Source organism: Thamnophis sirtalis, unplaced genomic scaffold (genome assembly GCF_051295495.1).
Source record: "Thamnophis sirtalis isolate CommonGarterSnake01/CBP01778 unplaced genomic scaffold, rThaSir2_p1.2 scaffold_3, whole genome shotgun sequence".
Taxonomy (NCBI): Eukaryota; Metazoa; Chordata; class Lepidosauria; order Squamata; family Natricidae; genus Thamnophis; species Thamnophis sirtalis.
The window spans coordinates 134,382,500-134,404,666 of record NW_028261383.1 but is presented as its reverse complement, the minus strand read 5'-3'; the positions used below and the strand labels follow the sequence as shown (position 1 = coordinate 134,404,666).

Sequence of the window (22,167 nt, the reverse complement as noted above, 5' to 3'; positions counted from 1 at the left end):
GGGATCCATGATTCTAGGCTAAGTACTACTTGAGCTCGCCGGGCCCAAGAGTCGACAGAGCCCCTTCTGTTGGAAACGGTGGGCACCTCGAGAAGGCAGGGGTTGTCTTGATAATGAGAGGCTGTATTTTCGCGTCAATTATCCTTGCCCACCATTGTTAACATCTTTATTGAACTGTCCTTTATCACAATGGAATGAACGGAGGCTAATTGAAAACCATTCTAAACATTAATAAAACCTAAATATTATTTTTGGAATGCATTTAAAGCAGGCAGAAAACAGCTCGTTTAATTTACTCAAGGATGGTACTCTAGAAAAATAAAGAGAAATTTGCTCTGATATTTGATGAATTGGTCTGCTTCAACATGTCAAAGAAAAATGGTGACGTCTTAAAAGTCCCACTAAGTTCATACAGTGTGAGTGCAGGTCTTTAGGTAGCCAGATTGCAGACTATAATGGCATTAAAATTCAAATCCAGTGCCCTTCATTGAGATTAGAACAAATGCATGTTTGGTATTGTAGAATGACCTAACCTCCCAGCAGCTTCATTCACACTTGCCTAGTTACTGCTGTCTTGCAATGATTGTCAACATGGAACATTGTTAGAAATGTTTTGCATGGAGGCTGCTACTGTTCTATATTGTCCTATGAGACTTGTAGGGAGAGACTGATCTCTTACAGCCTATGACAAATACCCTTTTTTGTGAATTATATCCTCCAAGGCCCTTCATTCTTCACTGCAAAAGCCGTGGTGGCTCAGTAGTTAGAATGCAGTTTTGCAGGCTAACTCTGCCAACTGCCAGCAGTTCAATTCTGACTGGTTCAAGGTTGATTTAGCCTTCCATCCTTGCGAGGCCGGTAAAATAAGGATCCAGATTGTTGGAGGCAATATGCTGACTCTGTAAACTGCTTAGAGAGAATTGTAAAGCATTGCGAAGTGATATATACAGTAAGTCTAAGTGCTATTGCCATTGCCATTATTTTCTCAGTTTATTTCTGTGCTTGGAGCCGAACTATCTTTTGGCTCTGAAATGAACATTTTCTTAATTTGATTCTCTCTAGGAATTGAAAGTAGCCTGCATAGCAGTCCCTCTTCCTATTTAAAAAAAGAAATTTAGGGAGAAGGGGCGTAGATTGGGTTGAGCATAAACATGTTGTCCAAAGACTCCAAGGGAGGCTATTGTTGGCCTGAGCCAAAACACAACTGTGTTTGTCAAGACTATGAGTATCCAGTTGCCAAGACAAGGGGTACCATGTTTCTTAACATTCATCTGACTCTCTTGGGTGACATATTGCTTCCAAACATGTCATCAGAAACTAAAGCTACAGGGATATGTTTATATGCAGAGTGGAAAGCACTGTGATTAAAATAGCAACACCTGTGAAGTTGCTATGCACATTTTTTCTGATAATGAAAAGTGAGAAAAAATTCAGATTCAGTGGGTGGGCTTTCAACACTTAGGAAGACCGAGAAACTAAATGTGATGGAGTTAAAACTTTCCCACCCTTATGCTTTCCCGGTAAAATCTTTGCTTTGCTTAAAAAAAATATAATTAGCAACCTAACAAGGGAAGACAGAGTCCATCAGATTGGAACATTTCAATTTGCAAGGATAGATGGAAAACTGGAATTTGTATAGTATGCAAAGACAATACACCCTATGTTTAAAATGAATTTATGGGATATACCACAACAGTCCAAGTAAGCTTCTAAAAAGCTCTTGTAAAATCTTTTTTTTTTCTGAATAGTCCACATCTCTGAAGATAGGCTTGAAAAAATTGAGTACATATTATAGTCATTAAATAGCTTCCATGTTAGAGGTGAAATTCAGCAGGTTCTAACCAGTTCTGGAGAACCGGTAGTGGAAATTTTGAGTAGTTTGGAGAACTGGTAAATACCACCTCTGACTAGCCCCACCCCCATCTATTCTCTGCCTCCCGAGTCCCAGCTGATCCGGAAGAAATGGGGATTTTGCAGTACCATTCCCCTGGAGTGTGGTGGGAATGGAGATTTTACAGTAACCTTCTCCTGCCACGCCCACCAAGCCATGCCACGCCCACAGAACTGGTAGTAAAATTTTTAGAATCCCACCACTTAAGAATCTGCACTTCACCTGCGCTCTTAGAAAGCATATGCTATGTTGTAACAATAAATGCATGCACGGTACACGTACATAACATATGCAAACCCCTCTGACAGTGAAATCATGGCAACAAGGCTGAAAGTTTGAGTTTTGAGACCTCTAATCTTGCACGGGAAGTATTACAGTTTCCTTGTAATAACTAATGAAGTCTGGCACAGTAGTTTAACTGATGAGTATCTGGAAAGTTATTCGCTAAGTTCTCTGAACTCTTTTTTGGAAGACAGGTAGTATAAATTCCATTAATGTCCTAAATAGTTCTGATGTAAATATCCTGGCAAGGAAACACTTGAAAGAGAGTGCAGGAAGCTGTAAAGATGCCGAAGATATTGTCATAAAGTATATCCACCGGGAAGGGCATTAGCCGTAGTAATTTAACAATAAATGAAAGAAAACAGTGAACAGTTCATTATTCTCAGCCAGCTACATTACAGGTAGTCCTCAATTTCTAACAGTTCATTTAGTGGTCATTTGAACTTACAACAGCACTGAAAAAAGTGACTTACGACCATTTTTCATATTTACAACCATTGCAGCATAACCCTATGGTCACATGATCAAAATTCAGACGCTTGGCAACTGAGTCATATTTATGACGGTTTCTGGGGTCATATAACCTTTTGACAAGCACCGTCAATGGGGGTGCCACTTAAGAAAGGTCATAAAATGCAGTAAAACTGACTCAACTGTCTTACTTAGCAATGGAAATTTTGGGCTCAATGGTGGTCGTACATAAGTCAAGGATTACCTGTAAGGAAATGCAACTTCTATGAAAAATAGAGATGAAGGTGGAAGGACTGGAAATCACCCATCTGAAAAAATGTTGTGCATGATGGGCCAATCTATTATCAAGTGTCCTCAGCCTATGACCACAATTGAGCCCAAAATTTATGTTGCTAAGTGAGAAAGGTTTTAAGTGAGTTTTGCCCCATTTTCTTGCCATGTTTGTTAAGGGAATCATTGCAGTTGTTGAGTTAGTAACACAATTGTTAAGTGAATCTGGCTTCCCCATTGACCTTGCTTGTCAGAAGGTTGCAAAAAGTGTTCCTGTGACTCCAAGGACACTGCAACTGTCATAAATGTGAGTCAGTTGTCAAGCACCCAAATGTAAATCATATAACCACAGGGATGCTGCAATGGTCATAAGTGTGAAAAACTGTCATAAATCATGTCATTGTAAATAAGAACGGTCATTAAGTGAACTGTTGTAAGTCGAGAAGTACCTGTACATTCTGCATAACAGTTTATCTTGTTCAAAGCCTTCAAGAGAAAGTAAATCAATTGAGTCAGAATAGAGTTTATATATCTTGTTCCTAAACTGTATTATGCAGCAATAAGATTTTTCTCCGATCTTGGTGTTTCCATTAATAAAACATCTACTTTGTATAGAAATTTAATAGTGGCATAAGCTAAAACATTCCACATGCTTCAAACCTATAAGGTAAAGGTTCCCCTCGCACATATGTGCTAGTAATTTCTGACTCTAGGGGATCATCTCCATTTCAAAGCTGAAGAGCCAGCTTTCTCTTCTTCTTTTTTTCCCCAGACATCTCTGGGTTAATGTGGCCAGCATGACTAAACGCCGAAGCTGCATGGAACACTGTTACCTTCCCACCAAAGGTGGTTCCTATTTTTCTACTTGCATTTTTACATGCTTTCAAACTGCTAGGTTGGCAGAAGCTGCAACAAGTAATGGGAGCTCACTCTGTTATGCGGCGCTAGGGATTTGAACCACTTTCTGATCGTCTTGGCCACTGAGCCACTGTGTCCCCTTCATACCAATACTATATTGTAATAAACAATATATTTTGAATAAAAGTGTGGATGGAAGCAAAGGTTCTGCAAAAATGGGTAGACTTTTGGAAAAAAAATTGGAAGTATTATCAAATATTACCTTTGAAAGAAAGACATGACTGATCCTGCTTTCTGGAACCAACTCTTCTAAAATATAAAGAACCGACATTTTAATAATCACAAAACATAGAAAGAATTTTAGCAGAATAGCCTAAAATTTCTATGGCTCAAGAGATAATAACAGTGTATAGGCACCATATTGTGAGAGAAGGATGTGAGCTCTAACATGGTAGAACGAATTAAGGAACAAATTAAAGATTTATCAGAGGCCATCCTATTTTTTTTCCCTGCTTAATTGGGGATTTCATTTGCATTTTAGCACTGCACTTTTCTTAATGTTTATTATGGTCCATTTGCAATCCTACAAATGCAGAATGGTTTATAACTCCAAAAATTGTTTCCCACGGTAAGAGAAGTCCATCTTTCATGTAGAGCATTTGGCTGGCTTCAGGCACTCTAAATGTAGTGTGCTTTCTGCCTGCAGAACTAAAACCACTTCCGTGTTACAGAGTTAACTGGATGATGGGTTGGAAAACATTTTTAAAAATCAGTAAATAGGCATTTGCATCACCCACCACAAGCCATAAGTGGTCCTTGAATTGGCCTATATTTGTGCAGCTATTAATGGTAAAGTTGCCTGAGGCAGAATTACCTCTTATAGGGGAATGGCACTTCTGTTTAGGCACATAAAGCTTGTTAATGGTCATTTAATTACTTATGCCCAGCAAGTAAGACCAGTTCTTACGATTTTGGAAAACAGCTGATGATTCATAATTATTTTCCCTTTCAACTACTCAAGTCACAAATGATTGATACAGTTGGGCATACAGCTGGTAGTGGCTAGTATCGCTAATATTTGTGATTTGTGTTTATCACACATGCATATTTGCAAATGTAATAAGTCTTAAGGTCTGAAATATGAGCATTTTTTATGAAGATCATGAGTTCTAGTCATGACTTAACCCGGAAAGCCAGTTGGATGACTTTGGGCAGTCACTTTCTCTTGGCTCAACCCACGTAACTGGGTGGTCATTATGAGGAAAATAGGGAGGAGGTGAGGAGAAAAATGTGCTGGATATGTTCGCCATCTTGAGTTATTTGTAAAAATAAGAAAGGCAGGGTAGAAATAAATAAAATAAAATATTTTAAAAAACACAATGAAATAGGATCATTTTTAACCTCCTGACTTTCTGAGTTTACAGGGATTCTTATTTCATTTTCATGAAATTTAACTTGCCATGTTTGTTTAATTACCAGAGAAGTATATATTTGATGTAGTAAATAAATAGCTGTTTAAGTGGATGCTGTAGCAGAATTTTAACAATTTAGTTGGCGAATTGCCAAATTTAAACCATGCAGGTTGGCATGTGGATGAAAATAGATCTTAGAGAAGAAAGAGAAGAAAGGGGGGTGGGAAGGAGGGAGGGAAGGAAGGAGAGAAGGAGAGAAGAAAGGAGGGAAGGAAGGAGGGAATGTAGGAGAGAAGGAAGGGGGGAAGGAAGGAGGAAAGGAAGGGGGAAAGGAAGGAGAGAAGGAGAAAAGAAAGGAGGGAAGGAAGGAGGGAAGGAAGGAAGGAGAGAAGGAGGGAAGGGGAAGGAGGGAGGGAAGAAAGGGGAGTAGGAGAGAAGAAACGAGGGAAGGAAGGAGGGAGGGAGGGAAGAAGAAGTAGGACCGTTGTAAGATAAGATGGATCTATGGGATGATAAAAAAGCAATCTTCAAGTATATTGTCAACAGTAGGGAAAAATTGTTATAAATACATATTATTAATAACAGTTATGAGATCATATAATTGTGAATGTATATATGAAATTGATAAAATAAAATAATATTAAAAAAGAAAAAGAAAATAGATCTTAACACATAGATAGATCTTTTCTGTTTCTTTGCTTTCCAGTAGTTTAAGCAAGACAAATTCCAAGTAAACTTCGTTTTAAAAAGGCTAGTTTTAAATTAACTTCATATGCTGTGGTGTATAAGAAGTCCACTTGCTGAATCTTTTTATCCAGGGCTGGGCTGCTGGGGGTTCACAGGGGTTCGGGAGAACCTCTAGTTAAGATTCTGTGCAGTTCAGAGAACCTCCAAATCCCACTTCTGGCTGGCCTCGCCCACCCCTCCCCTCCCAGGAGTCCCCACGCAGCCTGTTTTGGATGCAGGTAAGTGCAAGACACACACAGAGGCTCAGAGAGGGCGAAATATGGGCCTACCGGAAGTTCGGGAAGGCTGGAAATGGGCCCGTTTCTGGCCTCCAGAAGGCCTCCGGAGCCTGGGGGGAAATGCCCATCCTGCTGTGGTGCAGGAAGCCAACTAGGCCACACCCACCATGGCCACACACACCCAGCGAACAGGCAGAGAACCCCTTGCTAAAAATTTTGAAGCCCACCCCTGTTTCTATCCATCCTTTGACCATTTGTTTACAAGAGTCAAGTGATGATAAAAAGTAAGTCTTTCGTTCTGAAATTATGGTAAGACCAAAGCTAGAGATCAGCATTACGGCTAGTAGCTCTGGTTCTAGCATCAAATATACAGAATGTTTTGACTGGTGGCAGGAAAATGTTTTACTTGTGTTTTTTTTTAAAGCTAGAAACAGAGGCTTAAAGCAAGTTCTCTCCTTCTTGTCTCATAGTCCTTGATCCTCTTGGCTCTGACCGGAGTTCTATTCTTGGGTCTCAACCTGGTTTTCCTTGGCATCTATCTCATCTGCCTATCTTGCTGCAAGAAGAGGGAAGAGTCGGAGACTAAGAAGCCCAATTCTTGTTGCATCACCTGGACTGCTGTGGTAGCTGCTCTCATGTGTTGGTGAGTTTTTTTTCAGTCTGATCTGTAATAAGGGTGTGGGAAAGCTTTGAAAGCTTCCTTCAGTGACAGCTTTTAAAAGTATCCTCTATGAAAAGTTGTAACTCAAGAGCCTTGGTATCCTGAGGGCTGATTCTCCTCAAGAAGTACAGCATTCAGTTAAAAAGTGAGTCCATAGGAAAACCCACTGTTTTTTTATTCTAAACTAGCCGATAACATGACGTTGCGCGAGTATTTATTTATAGGGAAAATGTCCGGACCAAACTAATTTCTAATGTTGGATTTTCCCCCTTACCAGAGGGAGCCCCCCTGGGGAGTACCATGAAGCTGTTCCCACTGCAACTAACTCCAGAGCGCTGCACAGTAGAAGCCATTTTATGGCAGTACAGTAGAAGTCATTTTAAGGCACAACAGGCTGTATCTTAAAAGAACACACACATACACCAATGGGGTTTAGGGGTGTCTTACCCCCACAGTATTTTTTTCCAGAGAGTAAGTCATTTGTTTATCAAGTTTGGTTGAAATTGCTCGAGGCGTTCCAGAGTTATGCTGGATCACACACAGCCATTTTTATATCTATAGAAGAAGATGCTATAAATTTCCGCAGAGTTTTCACCTGTTCTTGTGTAATAGTATATGATTGAAACAAAACAGAGAGTATAAAATCTGTGTGCAAGGAAACTTTCCCAAGCTGTCATGGATTTGAAGTTACTGTAAAATAAGATACTGAGTATTATTACCATTGCTTTTCTACTTTTTTTTCTGGAATGTTAAGATGGATGGTTATTATAAAAGTGAGAGTTCATAGTATTATTTTTATTTAGCATTTATATAGTATTATATACTAAAATTATATGTTGTATAAACAAAGTGCTCTGCTTCTTTAGTTTATAGTTTGAAAGGAAAGAAGTGTGACAAAAGAATAACAAAGTTGCAAGGGACCTTGGAGGTCTTCTAGTCCAACCCCCTGCTCAAGCAGGAGACCTTATAACATTTAGATGTAGATGTAGATAAATTTATTTATAGGCCGCCCTTTTCCCTGAGGGGACTCAGGGCGGCTTACAACGTATAGGGAAGGGAGTACACACAATGACATATAAAAACAGTACGTAATTAAAAATAAAAGCAACATTCATTCATCATTCGGGAGGGGACAGATTATAATCTTTAACCCCAGGCCTGACGGGATAGCCAGATCTTGAGGGCTGTGCGGAAGGTCTGGAGGGTGGTGAGGGTACGAATCTCCACGGGGAGATCGTTCCAAAGGGTCGGAGCTACTACTGAAAAGGCTCTCCTCCGCGTAGTTGCCAGTGGACACTGACTGGCGGATGGAACTCGGAGGAGGCCTAATCTGTGTGATCTAATAGGTCGCAAGGAGGTAATTGGCAGGAGGCGGTCTCTCAAGTACCCAGATCCACTACCATGGAGGGCTTTATAGGTGGTAAGTAGCACCTTGAAGCGCACCCGGAGATCAACAGGTAGCCAGCGCAGCTCGCGGAGGATAGGTGTTATGTGGGCGAACCGAGGTGCACCCACAATCACTCGCACGGCCGCATTCTGTACTAGCTGAAGTCGCCGGATGCTCTTCAAGGGCAGCCCCATGTAGAGCACGTTGCAGTATTCCAGCCTAGAGGTCACAAGGGCACGAGTGACTGTTGTGAGAGCCTCCCGGTTCAGGTAGGGTCGCAACTGGCACACCAGGCAAACCTGGGCAAATGCCCCCCCTGGTCACAGCCGACAGATGATGATCAAAGGTCAGCTGTGGGTCCAGGAGGACTCCCAAGTTGCGAACCCTGTCTGAGGGGTATAATATTTGGCCCCCCAGCCTGAGTGATGGAACACTAGCCAAATTATTGGGAGGGAAACACAACAGCCACTCGGTCTTTTCCGGGTTGAGTACAAGCTTGTTAGCCCTCATCCAGTCCCTAATGGCTTCAAGACCCCGGTTCATCACGTCCACCGCTTCATTGAGTTGGCACGGGGCGGACAGATACAACTGGGTATCGTCCGCGTATTGGTGGTATCTTATCCCGTGCCTCCGAATGATCTCGCCCAGCGGTTTCATGTAGATGTTAAATAGTAGGGGGGACAAGACCGACCCCTGCGGCACCCCATATGTTAGGGGCCTAGGGGTCGATCTCTGCCCCCCAATCAACACCGACTGCGACCTGTCCGAGAGGTAGGAGGAGAACCACTGCAAAACAGTGCCTCCCACCCCCACCTCCCGCAGTCGTCGCAGAAGGATACCATGGTCGATGGTATCAAAAGCCGCCGAGAGGTCAAGGAGAACCAAGATGGAGGCATGGCCTCCATCCCTGGCTCTCCAGAGATCATCGGTCAATGCGACCAAAGCGGTTTCTGTGCTGTAACCAGGCCTGAAGCCGGACTGGAATGGGTCAAGGTAACTGGCTTCCTCCAAGGACCGCTGGAGCTGGGAGGCCACCACCACCTCAACAACCTTCCCAACAAAGGGGAGGTTGGAGACTGGACGATAATTGTTAAGAACGGCTGGATCCAAAGATGGTTTCTTCAGGAGGGGTCTCACCACCGCCGCTTTAAGTGCGGAGGGGAAGATCCCCTCCCGAAGGGAGGCGGTAACCACCGCCTGGATCCAGCCCCGTGTCACCTCTCCACTGTTGGCAACCAGCCAGGAGGGACACGGGTCCAGTGCACAAGTGGAGGCACTCACAGCTCTCATGGCCTTGTCCACGTCCCCGGGGGCAACATCCTGAAACTCAACCCAGCGATGGTCTGCCAAATTGTCCTCCTGTGCCTCGGCTGGATCTGCAAAGGTGGAGTCCAAATCCGACCGAAACCGAGCAACTTTGTCCGCTAAGAACTGGACATAGTCTTCAGCCCTACCCTGCAAGGGGTCCCCTGTATCCCTCTTATTTAGGAGGGAACGGGTTATCCTAAACAGGGCGGCTGGGCGAGACTCAGCGGACGCAACCAAGGTGGCAATATATGATCTTTTTGCTGTCCTAAGTGCCCTGATTTACTCCTTGGTGCAAGTTGCTAAGAGTGCTCGGCTCGATTCGGATTTATCGGACCTCCATAGGTGCTCTAGGCATCTCCTCCGGCGCTTCCTCTCCCGGAGCTCCTCGGTAAACCAAGGGGGCCTCCGGGATCCGCCACCTCGGAGCGGCCGTAGTGGCGCAATCCGGTCAAGGGACTCCGATGCTGCCGAGTGCCAGGCAGCAACCAGAGTCTCCACCAGACTGTGGGCGAGAGTGTCAGGAATAACCCCAAGCTCCGTCTGGAACCTCAAGGGGTCCATAAGTCGCCTGGGGCGGAACCACCGGTCAGTTCCTCCTCCCTACAGTGGGGGTTTGGTCTCCGGAAGTCTAGCCTCAGTAGGCAGTGGTCTGACCACGACAGGGGTATGATCTCATTACCCCTCAGACCAAGATCACAAATCCACTGCTCCGAGAGGAATACAAGGTCAAGCATGTGACCCGCTGAGTGGGTTGGGCCCCGAATTACCTGGGTCAAGCCCATGGCTGTCATGGAAGCCATGAACTCCTGCGCCCCATCAGAGTGTTCACCGAGCGAAGGCAAATTGAAATCCCCAAGCACCATAAGCCTGGGGAACTCAATTGCTAGCTCGGCTACCGACTCGAGGAGCGAGGGGAGGGCTGCTGCAACGCTGTTGGGAGGCAGGTACATTAACAGCAAACCCACTTGACCCATGAGGTCCAACTTCACCAGCAGGGATTCACACCCGACAAGCTCCGGAGCAGGGATCCTACGAGGTGCTAAAGACTCCCGGATAACAATAGCCACACTGCCACCCCTTCCCTGGGCTCTCGGCTGATGAAGCACCTGAAATCCTTCTGGGCACATCTCTACGAGGGGGACTCCTCCCTCCGGGCCCAGCCAGGTTTCAGTAATACATGCCAGGTCTGCCCTCTCGTCTAAAATTAAGTCCCGGACGAGGGGAGCCCTTTGGACAAATGGTGGTCTAGTCTTTTCTTTAAAACATCCAGATTGGAGTATTCACAACTTCTGACAGCAAAGCATTCTACTAAATAATTGTTCTGTCAGGAAATTTCTCCTTTCTAGATTGGTTCTTTCCTTAATTAGTTTCCATCCATTGTTTCTTGTCTTGCCTTCAGGTGCTTTGGAGACTAGGTTGACCACCACTCTTCTTTGTGGCAGCCTTCAAATATTGGAAGATTATTATTATGTCACCCCAGTCTTTGCTTTCATTAGACTAAATATACCCAGCTCCTGCAACTGTTCTTCATGTTTTATCATCCAGTCCCCTAATCATTTTTGTTGCTCTTCTCTACATCTTTCTAGAGTCTCAACATCTTTTTTATATTGTGGCGACCCAAACTGGATGCAGTATTCCAAGTTGGTCTTACCAAGGCATTATAAAGTAATATTAACACTTCATAATAACATAATAATAATAATAAGTTTCCATAACTCACTCTACGGTACTTTCCTGACTTTTTACATCACATGCTATGACCTCAATACAAAGAAGCAACATGAAGTTTCACTTCATGTCAGCTACTATACAGGTAGTCCTTGACTGATGACCACATTGGTATGAAACATCTATTGCTAAGTGATGAAGTCATTAAGTGAGTTATCATGTCTCCAAATCTAATTTTATGACCTTTTTTCCAGTGGTCATTAAGCAAGTCCAGTTTTCCCATTGCTTGTTGGAAGCCACCTAGAAAGCTCACAATTGGCCATCACATGACCTTAGGATGCTATAAATGTCAGTTGCTAAGCGCCCAAACCATAGTTGTGACTGTGGGGATGCTACAACAGTTGTAAGTGCAAGAGCCACAGTTGTAAGTCACTTATTTCAGTGCTGTCATAGTTCGAACTGTTGCTTCATGAATGGTTGTAAGTCAAATAATACCTATATAGGTCTGGCAACTGAACAAAAACTTACAGTGTTTCTGATGAAGAAGTAAACATTTGTTCCATTAAGCATTTGTTCCATGCTTTTATCATTAGTGAATATGTAACCATCTTGTCTTCTGTTGGTTGTTTTGAAGGTTCTTCTCCTGTGATTCTCCAAGTTATTTAAGCTTTTGCTTCCTTATTTGTATGGTATCTAGTATTTCATGATTTGTCTCTGCATTCTAAGATAGTATTAATTTTTTTTTCTCCAGCCACATAATTCAAAAAATTTTTTTTTCCATTCGGCTTTCCTGATGGTCCAACTTTCAATGAAGGCCTTGATAATGCATGGCTTTTGTCAGGCATGCCTCCTTCAGTAACCAAGAAAGAAATCCTCCAACTCCATTGTTTGTGCAATTAAAAGTACTTTTACTGGTTATGAATAGATGGCAGAGAAGTAAAGCAAGGTATGAGTCAGAAAAGTGCAAAATCATACATATCAAACATTTGCCCAGCCCCCTCCCTCCAACCACCCCCACCCCATTGCCCAATCTGCAACTCCCTTAGGTGTCATGTGGGCTGCATCTCCAAGAACCATCATCAGTTTGGTATGCAGGACGGTTGGCCTTGACCAGGTCCAAACATCGGCCATCAGCATGCGCAGAAGATAGAACAAAACTCCCTTTTAGATTATCACTCCTGTACCATATATTCCCATCCCAAATACCATGTCCCCCTCCCCGTTTCCATGATAGCCGAAAGCAAGTAAATGAAGCAGAGGCTGACATCCAGCCCTCCTTCAGAAAGATATATCATCCCTGCAGAGTGAGAGAGAAAAACCCAATACAAAATAACAATATAAATATTTACATCTATCCTAACATCAAGGCTTATCGGGATAATTGGTGTAGAACTTCTGCAAAAGCTTGGGAGCCCTAACATGAGATTTGTTGACCCATTCAGCCTGGGAAGGAGGAAAATGTTTCCAGGACACCAAATACTGAATGCAACCTCTATGTTTTCTGGAATCTAAGATTTCTTTAACTTCAAAATGTTGCTCTCCCTCAAAAGAAGAGGGACTGGAGGTGAAGGTTGAGGCGGACGAACGGAAAAAGTGTGCTCCTGTTTCAACAGGTTCACATGAAATACAGGATAAATTCTAAGGTTCTTCGGCAATTCCAATTTTACTGATACAGGATTTATGATTTTCACAATGGGGAACGGACCTACGTACTTTGGGCCCAGCTTCTTTGATTTTGGGGTGGTTTGTAGGAACTTGGTGGACAAAAACACCCTATCCCCAACTTTGTATTCTTTTGGCTTAGTCCTTTTCTTATCCGCCTGTTTTTTGTGAGCCTCGTGAGCCGCATCTAATGCTTTGCGGGTCATGGGCAATGTTCCCTCCAATTTTTTTTCAATGTGCATGGAAAAGTATAGTGTTTGAGCAGCACATTTTCATGCCTGAGCACCTGATTTTCCCCAACTGTGTTGGAGCGTCCCGCCTACTGCTTGTCATTAAAAATCACTGCGCGGCCGTTGGAAACTGTTGTGTAGCATTTTATTGTCATGTGTGCGGCTGCGCAGCTTAGAGGGAATATTGGTCATGGGCCAAAACTGGCAAAGTTGATCACTCCACTCAGATAAGGATAAAATTTGCGGCTTCTCTTGAGGCAATTCAGGAATCGGTACAAAGTCCTGACCAAACACACCTTTGAAAGGAGTCATGCCAGTACTGCTGTGAACAGAATTATTGTATGCCACTTCTGCATGCAGCAACAGTTCAGCCCAATTATCCTGTTTATAATTGATGAAACATCGGAGGTACTGCTCCAAAACCGAGTTCTTCCGTTCACAAGCCCCATTAGTGTGAGGATGGTGGGCGAAGCTTAACCCTTGGGTGGAGCCAATCAATTTCAGGAACTCCTTCCAAAAGAGGGAGGTGAATTGAACCCCCCTGTCCAAAATAATGCGTTTAGGCACTCCATGTAACCTTTATAGATGTAAAATAAACAATTTAGCCAATGACTTCGCTGATGGGATCTTGGAGCAAGCCACAAAATGAACCTGTTTGGAAAACAGATCGGTGATAACGATATTTCCTAGACTTTCTGGTAACTCGACAATAAAGTCCATTGATATCTCCTTCCATGGGGCTTCAGGACAGGCAACACTTTGTAGGAGACCTTGGGGCTTCCCCGGTGGACTTTTTGCTCCCGCACAGACGGGACAACTGGCTATGTAGGACTCAATGTCTTTTTTCAATGAAGGCCACCAAAATTGTCTCTTAATCCAAGAGCCAAGGTGGCGCAGTGGTTAAATGCAGCACTGCAGGCTACTGCTAGATCAGCAGGTCAGCGGTTCAAATCTCACCGGCTCAGGGTTGACTCAGCCCTCCATCCTTCCGAGGTGGGTAAAATGAGGACCCAGATTGTTGGGGGCAATATGCTGACTCTCTGTAAACCGCTTAGAGAGGCCTGAAAGGCCTATGAAGCGGTATATAAGTCTACTGCTATTGCTATTGCTAAATGCAAAGTCTTTACAAATCTAAAATGGCCCGCCATTCTCGAATTGTGAGCCCGTTGAAGAACAACAGGTTTCAGGTCAGCAGGAACATACAGTTTAGCCAGTTAACCTACCCAAGCCAGTCCATCCTTCATGGTGCATTCATCAGAATGTTTGTTGAACCAGTCATCGGACTCAAGGCCCTCCTTGAGTTTGTTCATTAGGTCCATAGTCACATCCAAGTCACTGGGTTTTGGCTCCTAGTAACCATTGGGCAGCCAGATTTTTAGCTGGGATGACTGGATGAGCCACGCTCAGCCTAGAGCTGTTGTCCTAGGGAAGCCTGGACAAGGCATCAGCCATAAAGTTCTCCCCCCCCCTTGTAAAGTTGAAACGGTTGAAGTGCTCTGCCCAATACACTTGTTTAAGCAACAGCTTACGCGGGGTTTTCAATGCTTCTAAATTTTTATGATCAGTCCATACTTCAAAAGGGTGTTTCGCCCCCTCTAGGAAGTGTTGCCAGGTCATCAAAGCCCATCTGACAGCAAAAGCTTCCTTTTCCCATATGGCCCATCTCCTGTCTGTCTCTGTAAGCTTACGTGAGGCCTTGACCAAGTCCAAACATTGGCCATCAGCATGCACAGAAGATGGTGAGAACAAAACTCCCTTTTTGACTATCACCCCTGTACCATATATTCCCACCCCAAATACCATGCCCCCCTCCCCATTCCCATGATAGCCGAAAGCAAGCAAGCGAAGCAGAGGCTGACAGCTTTGTTGTCAGTACATATCTCCTCACTTTAATCTTTTGAGTAGATCTATCATACTGTTTCTCCCCAGCAGCAAATAACTTTTTATTTCATGGATAAAGTTATCATCCTCTTAGCGAGAAAGATAAAATCTATTTCTTATTCTACTACTCTGCCTATTTGTATGGGCTTGGCTTTGTAATAATGTACTTCTTTTAATATTCAGAAGGAGACTGATTTTTTTTAGTCTCCTCTTTCTCCTTTAACAAAAGACTCTTTAGGCATCAAAGTTTTATCATTAGCATATCTGATGCTGTTGAAATTTCTTTCTAGAATTATAATTTGAAATTCCATTTCCTTTACTCCAGTGTCACGTTTATTTCATTTATATGCAGAATATAAGGGGGCAATAAAACAATGTCAGTCACTCCTCCATTTGGGAATATTTATTTGCTCCATTTGCTTTGATTGCTTCCTAATCAGCCTGTACATTGTTCAATAGGCAGATGTGATCATTTAGTACCATCCTATTTTTAACAGCTATCAATGATATCTTGTCATCTACGCCAGGGGTGTCAAACTTGATTATATTGAGGGCCACATCAGGGTTGTGTTTGACCTTGGGGGGGGCAGGGTGGACGTGGGCAGCTCGATGCACCTGTCAGGGGTGCCTGTGGTGGTCCGAGTTGCCAGGGTTCCAAGTAACACCCCAATGAAAGAAGACTCCGAGGTTTGGAGTTCCTCAAAGATCCATTTTATTAGCGATGTCATATTGGCACATCTGGGAAAACCCGAATCTGAAAGCTTCCAGGTTTTCCCCACCCAAGTGAAAGTCCAGACCCCTGCCCAGCACCCACATGTCCGTCACGTGGCCCAATCAGGCACCGTCCCAACTGGAGATGTCTCCCAGTCATACCCCTCCAGGTGCAGGGCAAGATGTCCTTGACTCTCTGAGAAAGGAATGTTGTTATGACTATATATCTCCCCCATAGTCCATATAATCCCCCCTCCCATTTTCCCACAGCATTAAATGTGGCAGGTTGGAAGTCCCAATGCAAAAGATGTCTTCCAGGCCTGACACGAGTGCTCTGCCAGCGAAAACGGGCTCCCTAGCTCCATTTGACTGCACGCAGCCCTCCTGAGCTCCGTTTTTGCTGGCAAAGGCACTGCAGGCTGGTCCTTTGCTTCCAGGGCGGCCCCATGGGCCAGATCTAAGCACCCCACGGGCCAGATCCGGGCCCCGGGTCTTGAGTTTGACACCCTTGATCTATACAGTTAAAAGCAGAAAAAGCAATAAATACTCTTTTTATGAACCCTCTTGCCTCTTCCATTACCCATCAAATGTTAACAATGCAATCTCAAGTGCTTCCTACCCTGAATCTGGTTTCTGCCTCTAGTAGTTCTTGTTCCATGGGCTAGAGATACCCTAGCACCGTGATGGCGAACCTATGGCATGCGTGCTACAGGTGGCACACAGACACATATTTGCCGGCACGGCAACCCTCAGCTCCATTGCTCATGCACGTGCCAGCCAGCTAATTTTCGGCCTTCCAGAGGGCCGGCGGAGGCAGTTTTCGCTCTCCCCAGGCTTCAAGAAAACCTCCGGAGCCTGCAGAGGGCAAAATTCCCCCCCCCACACACACACATGCACGGGGGGTTCACGCTCACATGCATGGGTGGGGGGTCGTGTGTGCATGTGCAGGTGGGCGGGCACGTGCACGCGATAGCACATAATTTTGGCATACCTTTAGAAAAAGGTTAGCCATCACTTCCCTAGCAATATTGTTCTTTGTGCTTGTGCCTGTTTTAAAGTTTTTTATTTTTATGTTTTTGTGAGGATGCTTTTCAGAAAGGCCGCAAGTTTTGATCACCAAGAAGTAAGTGGTCCAAGAAACAATTTTTATCTTGGGCATCTGACCTGAAAGATGAGCTCATCCATTTATGGTGATAATCAATTCACCACAACATTTCAATGCTTTCAAAGAAACTGTCTTCCCAATTCTGTAAATGAAATGATAATAATGGTTCACCTCACTATCTTTCTCTTAGCCAAGTGCTTGATTACCTGTTCTTTTTTCTCCCTGCTACCCATGTAAAGCACAGAGTCATTGGCTTCACTTCCATGCCTGACTCAGAGAAGAAGGCGCATTTGTAGGTGCCGCAAAGCTTCACATATGATTCTTAAGTTTTCCTTTAATATTGCCGAGAAGTCTTATTGTACTCCAGTATTCATCTCCCTTGTAGAAAATTCCTAGAGGCTAAAAGAAATCAAACACTGAAGGGATCTGTTTTACTTTTTCTTCCAAAGGGATGGCATAATTGGTTTCCAAGGGTCATATGATCTTTGCATATAAGGCTCTGAATTAGAGGAGAATGAAATTGGGAGCCTCAGGAAAGAGAGATTATATCTTCGTCTCCTGGACTCGAATATGTTCATCTAAACATTTCCTGTCTGTGTGAGACCGTCTTCACCATCCCCCTGAATAAGACGGTTATAGCCATAGACGCTGCACATGATAGGAAATCTTATCCTCATGATTAATTTAAACCAAGTTATGAAAATGGGAAAGTAATCCTATCAGTCCTTTGATAAAGCTAAGTGGTTAAACCAGGGTTATATCATAGGAATTGTCTATATAAATAGGACCTAGTCTTCTTCAGCACCTGAACATCCATAACAGTTTAAACTTGGAAACAGACAACTGAATTTTGTTTTGCTCTGTTTAGAAATCTTTTTTTTTTGTATACATTTTTTATTTTATTTTAAACATCATCTTCCATTAAGCAGTGTGTTGTCTGGGTACATATATTTGTGCTAATATTTTATACAATAACAATTACAAATTAACAGCTATATTTATTATTTTATCTATTCTTAACTTAATAGTAATACTGATATATACCAGGCCTAATACTATAACAATCCTCTTCTTAACTTATTTAACTTTGTTAAAACATTTTCTCTGTTTCACTCTTCTGCTTTTTTCCACTTTTCATATTTATTCTCTAGCCACTGATAAAATAATTCCCATATATTGTAATAATCAGATTGTTCCTTCTCTTTAATTTCAAGTGTTAACCTATTTATTTCCACACATTCTAATATTTTCCTAATCACATTCTCATCCATAGGGATATCTTCATTTTTATGTTTAGAAAGCTGAGGAAAAAGAAGATCTTCAAATCTTACATTACATGCTCTGCAAGATCAAGGAATATTTTACCATCTTATAAACAAGACTATTTCTCATCCTAAACTTACATAGAAATGGGGGTCAAATGTTGCTTTCTAAGGCCCAAGTGTGTGCATATGCAAACAACAACAGCTTCCACTGCCTTTTGATAGTATCATTCTGTTTCCTTTGTAGTGGGTCAGTTTAAATGTAAAACATTAAGCAGCTGATCTTATTTTACTCAGCAACCTATAAATTGATGCACCTATATTCCAGGTGCATCATTGCCAACACCCAGGCCATACATTGCCAAAAGGCATTTAGTTCATCTAAAGCCTACAGCAAAAGCTAAAGATTAGGAAGAGTTAAACAAAGTCCAGACAGAAATAAGACAATACAATACAATAGCAGAGTTGGAAGGGATCTTGGAGGTCTTCTAGTCCAACCCCCTGCCTACGCAGGAAACCCCATACCGTTTCAGACAAATGGCTATCCAACATCTTAAAGACTTCCAGTGTTGGGGCATTCACAATTGTAGGCCTTCTCCCCCTCAACCCCTAATCAACCTGGTTCTCCTAACCCACTTTTGCAACTTTCTTGAAAGCAAACAAATGATGAAAGACAGCCACAGTTATAGCTCACTGAACTTAATGAGTGTTTCTGTTCCTTTTTTAAATTTACCTTTGTATTCCTTCCCTATTTCTGGATGGCGTATTACGCATCTATGTTGGCTGCTTTGGACCAACACTAACCAGTTATTCTGTGCAATTTCTTGTCTGGATTGGCATTATACTTTACAGTAAAGCAGAATACAGAAACATAGGATGAAAGAATCATGGAAGAGTGATGCACTTTGCAAGTAGTGGCAACGAAGAATGTCTTCTGGATATGTTTAGTTACTTAACAGCTGTCATTTCTAAGTAGCAAAATAATAGGCCTGGCTAGGTCCCAAAGGTGCTTTTTCAAGAGGCAACTGGACTTGCTGGTTTTTCTTTGAAGACTTTTTGCTTCTCATCCAAGAAGCTGCTTCTTCTGAAGATGAGCCAAGGTGGCGCAGTGGTTAAATGCAGCACTGCAGGCTACTGCTAGATCAGCAGGTCAGCGGTTCAAATCTCACCGGCTCAGGGTTGACTCAGCCTTCCATCCTTCCGAGGTGGGTAAAATGAGGACCCAGATTGTTGGGGGCAATATGCTGACTCTCTGTAAACCGCTTAGAGAGGCCTGAAAGGCCTATGAAGCGGTATATAAGTCTACTGCTATTGCTATTGCTATTGAAGAGTCTTGGATGAGAAGTGAAATGTCTTCAAAGAAAAACCAGTTGTCTCTTGAAAAAGCACCTTTGGGAAAATCGTGATCTGGATGACTGAGAATCTCCATAGACATTTAGGCCTGGCTAGGGTTGATAGGGGTTGTAGTCAAACATTTGAAGAGCTGCAAATTGGGGAAGCCTTTTGTGAAATTATATAAAGTGGCAAGAATTGTTCACTGTCATGGAAAGCTGAATTTTGAATATTTTGTCTGACATTTCCTCCATATCACCAATGAGAAATAATCACTTTTTATGCAAGAATAGCCAGAACATTAATTATAGGTGTATTAGAGAAAATAAACTCTTTTCTTTCATCATTGATTTTTTAAATTACTTTATTTCTATGCTGCCCTGTTCCAAGCAGATTTGATGTTTCAATTGTTTATCACATTTTTGCATAAAAGACTGGTAATAGATGTGCCCTAAATTTATCTTGCTATTTGAGACGTTCAAACAGTAGCTAGCTTCGTACATTTCCATGTATTATTCTGACTATGTTTACTGCCCAAATTTATATATTAACCTGCTCAGGATTGATTCTTATTGGAGCAGCAGATAAAGCCTGTAAACATGTTGTGTGAAAACATGAACCCGATAACATCTTTAATAAAAATCAAACAAACTATGGGGTAGTTGAGCACAGTAAGTAAACCAGGCCAGTCAGATTACTTGTTGCTTTTATTGCTAATGTTTTGGTTTTTAGTCTTTTTAAGAACTTGCAATGTTAGAAATAGGTGTTCTGTTTCACCATCTGGCTAATCTTAGCAAAAAGCACAGAGGAAATGACATCCGCATATGTGCTTCATATATTTCCTTCCATGTGTTTTCTGATGGATTTTCATTGGATTCTACTGGTTGCTCTTCTATAAACACTGTTCTCAATTAGATCATTCAATTACTTGTTCCAAGGCTTACAAGGATTTTAGTTCTTAATTGTTTGAGAGTCATCTGAGCCTCCAAAGGTGAAGGAGGGTTCCCCACTCCCCACCCCCCTCTAATTCTCTTTACTGAATAGAACTATCTGTATTTAGGAATAAACATAATGATTAAACCAGCATGCGCTTCCCATGACTTGCTTCCTTCCCCAGAACAGAAGCACGTGATTTCCAGACCTTCGGGCTGATTAAAAACTTTGCAAAACCATCTCCATGGAATCAGATAAATGTATGAACTTTGAACAAATAAGATGGGGAGGAAGCAGAGAAATAAAATACCTAAGTACTTTTAAGTTCCCTAGGGTGCCTTGATTGCAGCTGCTTAGTGTAAGGAGCTGAAATCTGGTTCTTTGACTTTTAAATGAATAGCAAAGACAGTCTGAATGAAGTTTATACATATTATGTCATATACCTAACTCTGTCTTACTTTCTTCTTGCCATGTGCTTAGAAACATCAGTGGGGAGTCTTGATATATGATCAAACTTAAATTTTTATTTGGCATGAATCCTCTCTTAAAGTTCCATTGACTTGACATGTTAGATTTTAAATGAATCATTGCTTTATAACTTGCTATCACAATTTGTTTTCTTTTTGTTTTTGAGCTGGCCCTTGATAATGTTTATTTATTTGCTCTATGGAGATGAGAAACACAAGATTCTTTTAGGTTTACTCCTTAACCTACTTACAATTGAGTGAACAGTTGTTATATCTAGGTTACAGATATCCAGATAACCATTAGGTAGAGGTAAAGGTTCTCCTTCCACATATGTGCTAGTCATTCCTGACTATAGGGGGCAGTGCTCATCTCCATTTCAAAGCCGAAGAGCCAGCACTGTCCAAAGATGTCTCCGTGGGTCATGTGGCCTGCATGACTAAAAGCCAAAGGTGCACTGAACGCTGTTACCTTCCCACCAATTCCTATTTTTCTACTTGCATTTTTCCATGCTTTTGAACTGCTACATTGGCAAAAGCTGGGACAAGTAATGGGAATGCACTCTGTTTCACGGCACTAGGGCTTCAAACGGTTGAACTGCCAATCTTTCTGATCAACAAGCTCAGCATCTTAGCCACTGAGTCACCTAGATAACCATTAGATGGCAGCAAAAAAGTATAGACATATTAATACTTTGCTCCTATCTAGTGGTCATCTGGATTTTTGCAGTCCAGTATATGAATCAGACTTGCCTTTCTATATGTAACGTGTGGATGACCTTGAGGGACAAAGGGAAGAGATGTTACCTAAGAAACAGACAATAAGGTTGACTAAATAGTCAGGGAAAGAAACAGGAAGGACTTGCCTAAGTGGATAAAACACTTAGAACTGTGGTTGGAAGTTTGTACTTTCACACTTACAAAAGTCTGTTAATGTATTTTACATTATCCAATGAAAATTATCCAATACAGTTGGCAATGGGCTGTTACATTGTATAATGTATTTCTACGATATAGAATTAGTTCATCTAGTTGTGTTTTCTGACTGATTTGTCAGGGAGAGCTGATATAAATCTCACAAATCTACATAATCCACCAGCTATCATATAACCATCTTCTCTTAAAAGGGAAGGTTGGAGACCAAATGAAAATTATCCAATACATTTGGGCAATGGGCCGCTGAGTGGGTGAGCCACTGCCTTTTTAAAAGATGGTGGAACCATCCCCATCTCAAGGAAGAATTCACCACCATTAGCCAACCAAGAGGGGCATGGATCTAATGTACAGATAAGCAAGCTGTGCATTAGTTTCGAGTGCCCTGTCTACTTCATCAGGATCAAGCTGCTCCTAAAGAACCAAGCCATACTGAACTCCAGCCACCACTCTAGTTCCAAGGCTAGAGTCCAATTTGAAG

General features: G+C 42.4%; 1 protein-coding gene across 3 annotated transcripts in view; it reads left to right on the top strand.

Annotated features, from left to right (window-relative positions):
* TTYH2 (tweety family member 2) overlaps positions 1-22,167 on the top strand; it is an 85,998-nt gene that overhangs the window by 15,406 nt on the left and 48,425 nt on the right. For all 3 annotated transcript variants that reach the window (XM_087710183.1, XM_087710184.1, XM_087710182.1), the window contains exon 2: positions 6,620-6,792. In XM_087710183.1, coding sequence (XP_087566309.1) covers positions 6,620-6,792 — 173 coding nt within the window. The remainder of the gene's footprint in view (positions 1-6,619; positions 6,793-22,167) is intronic.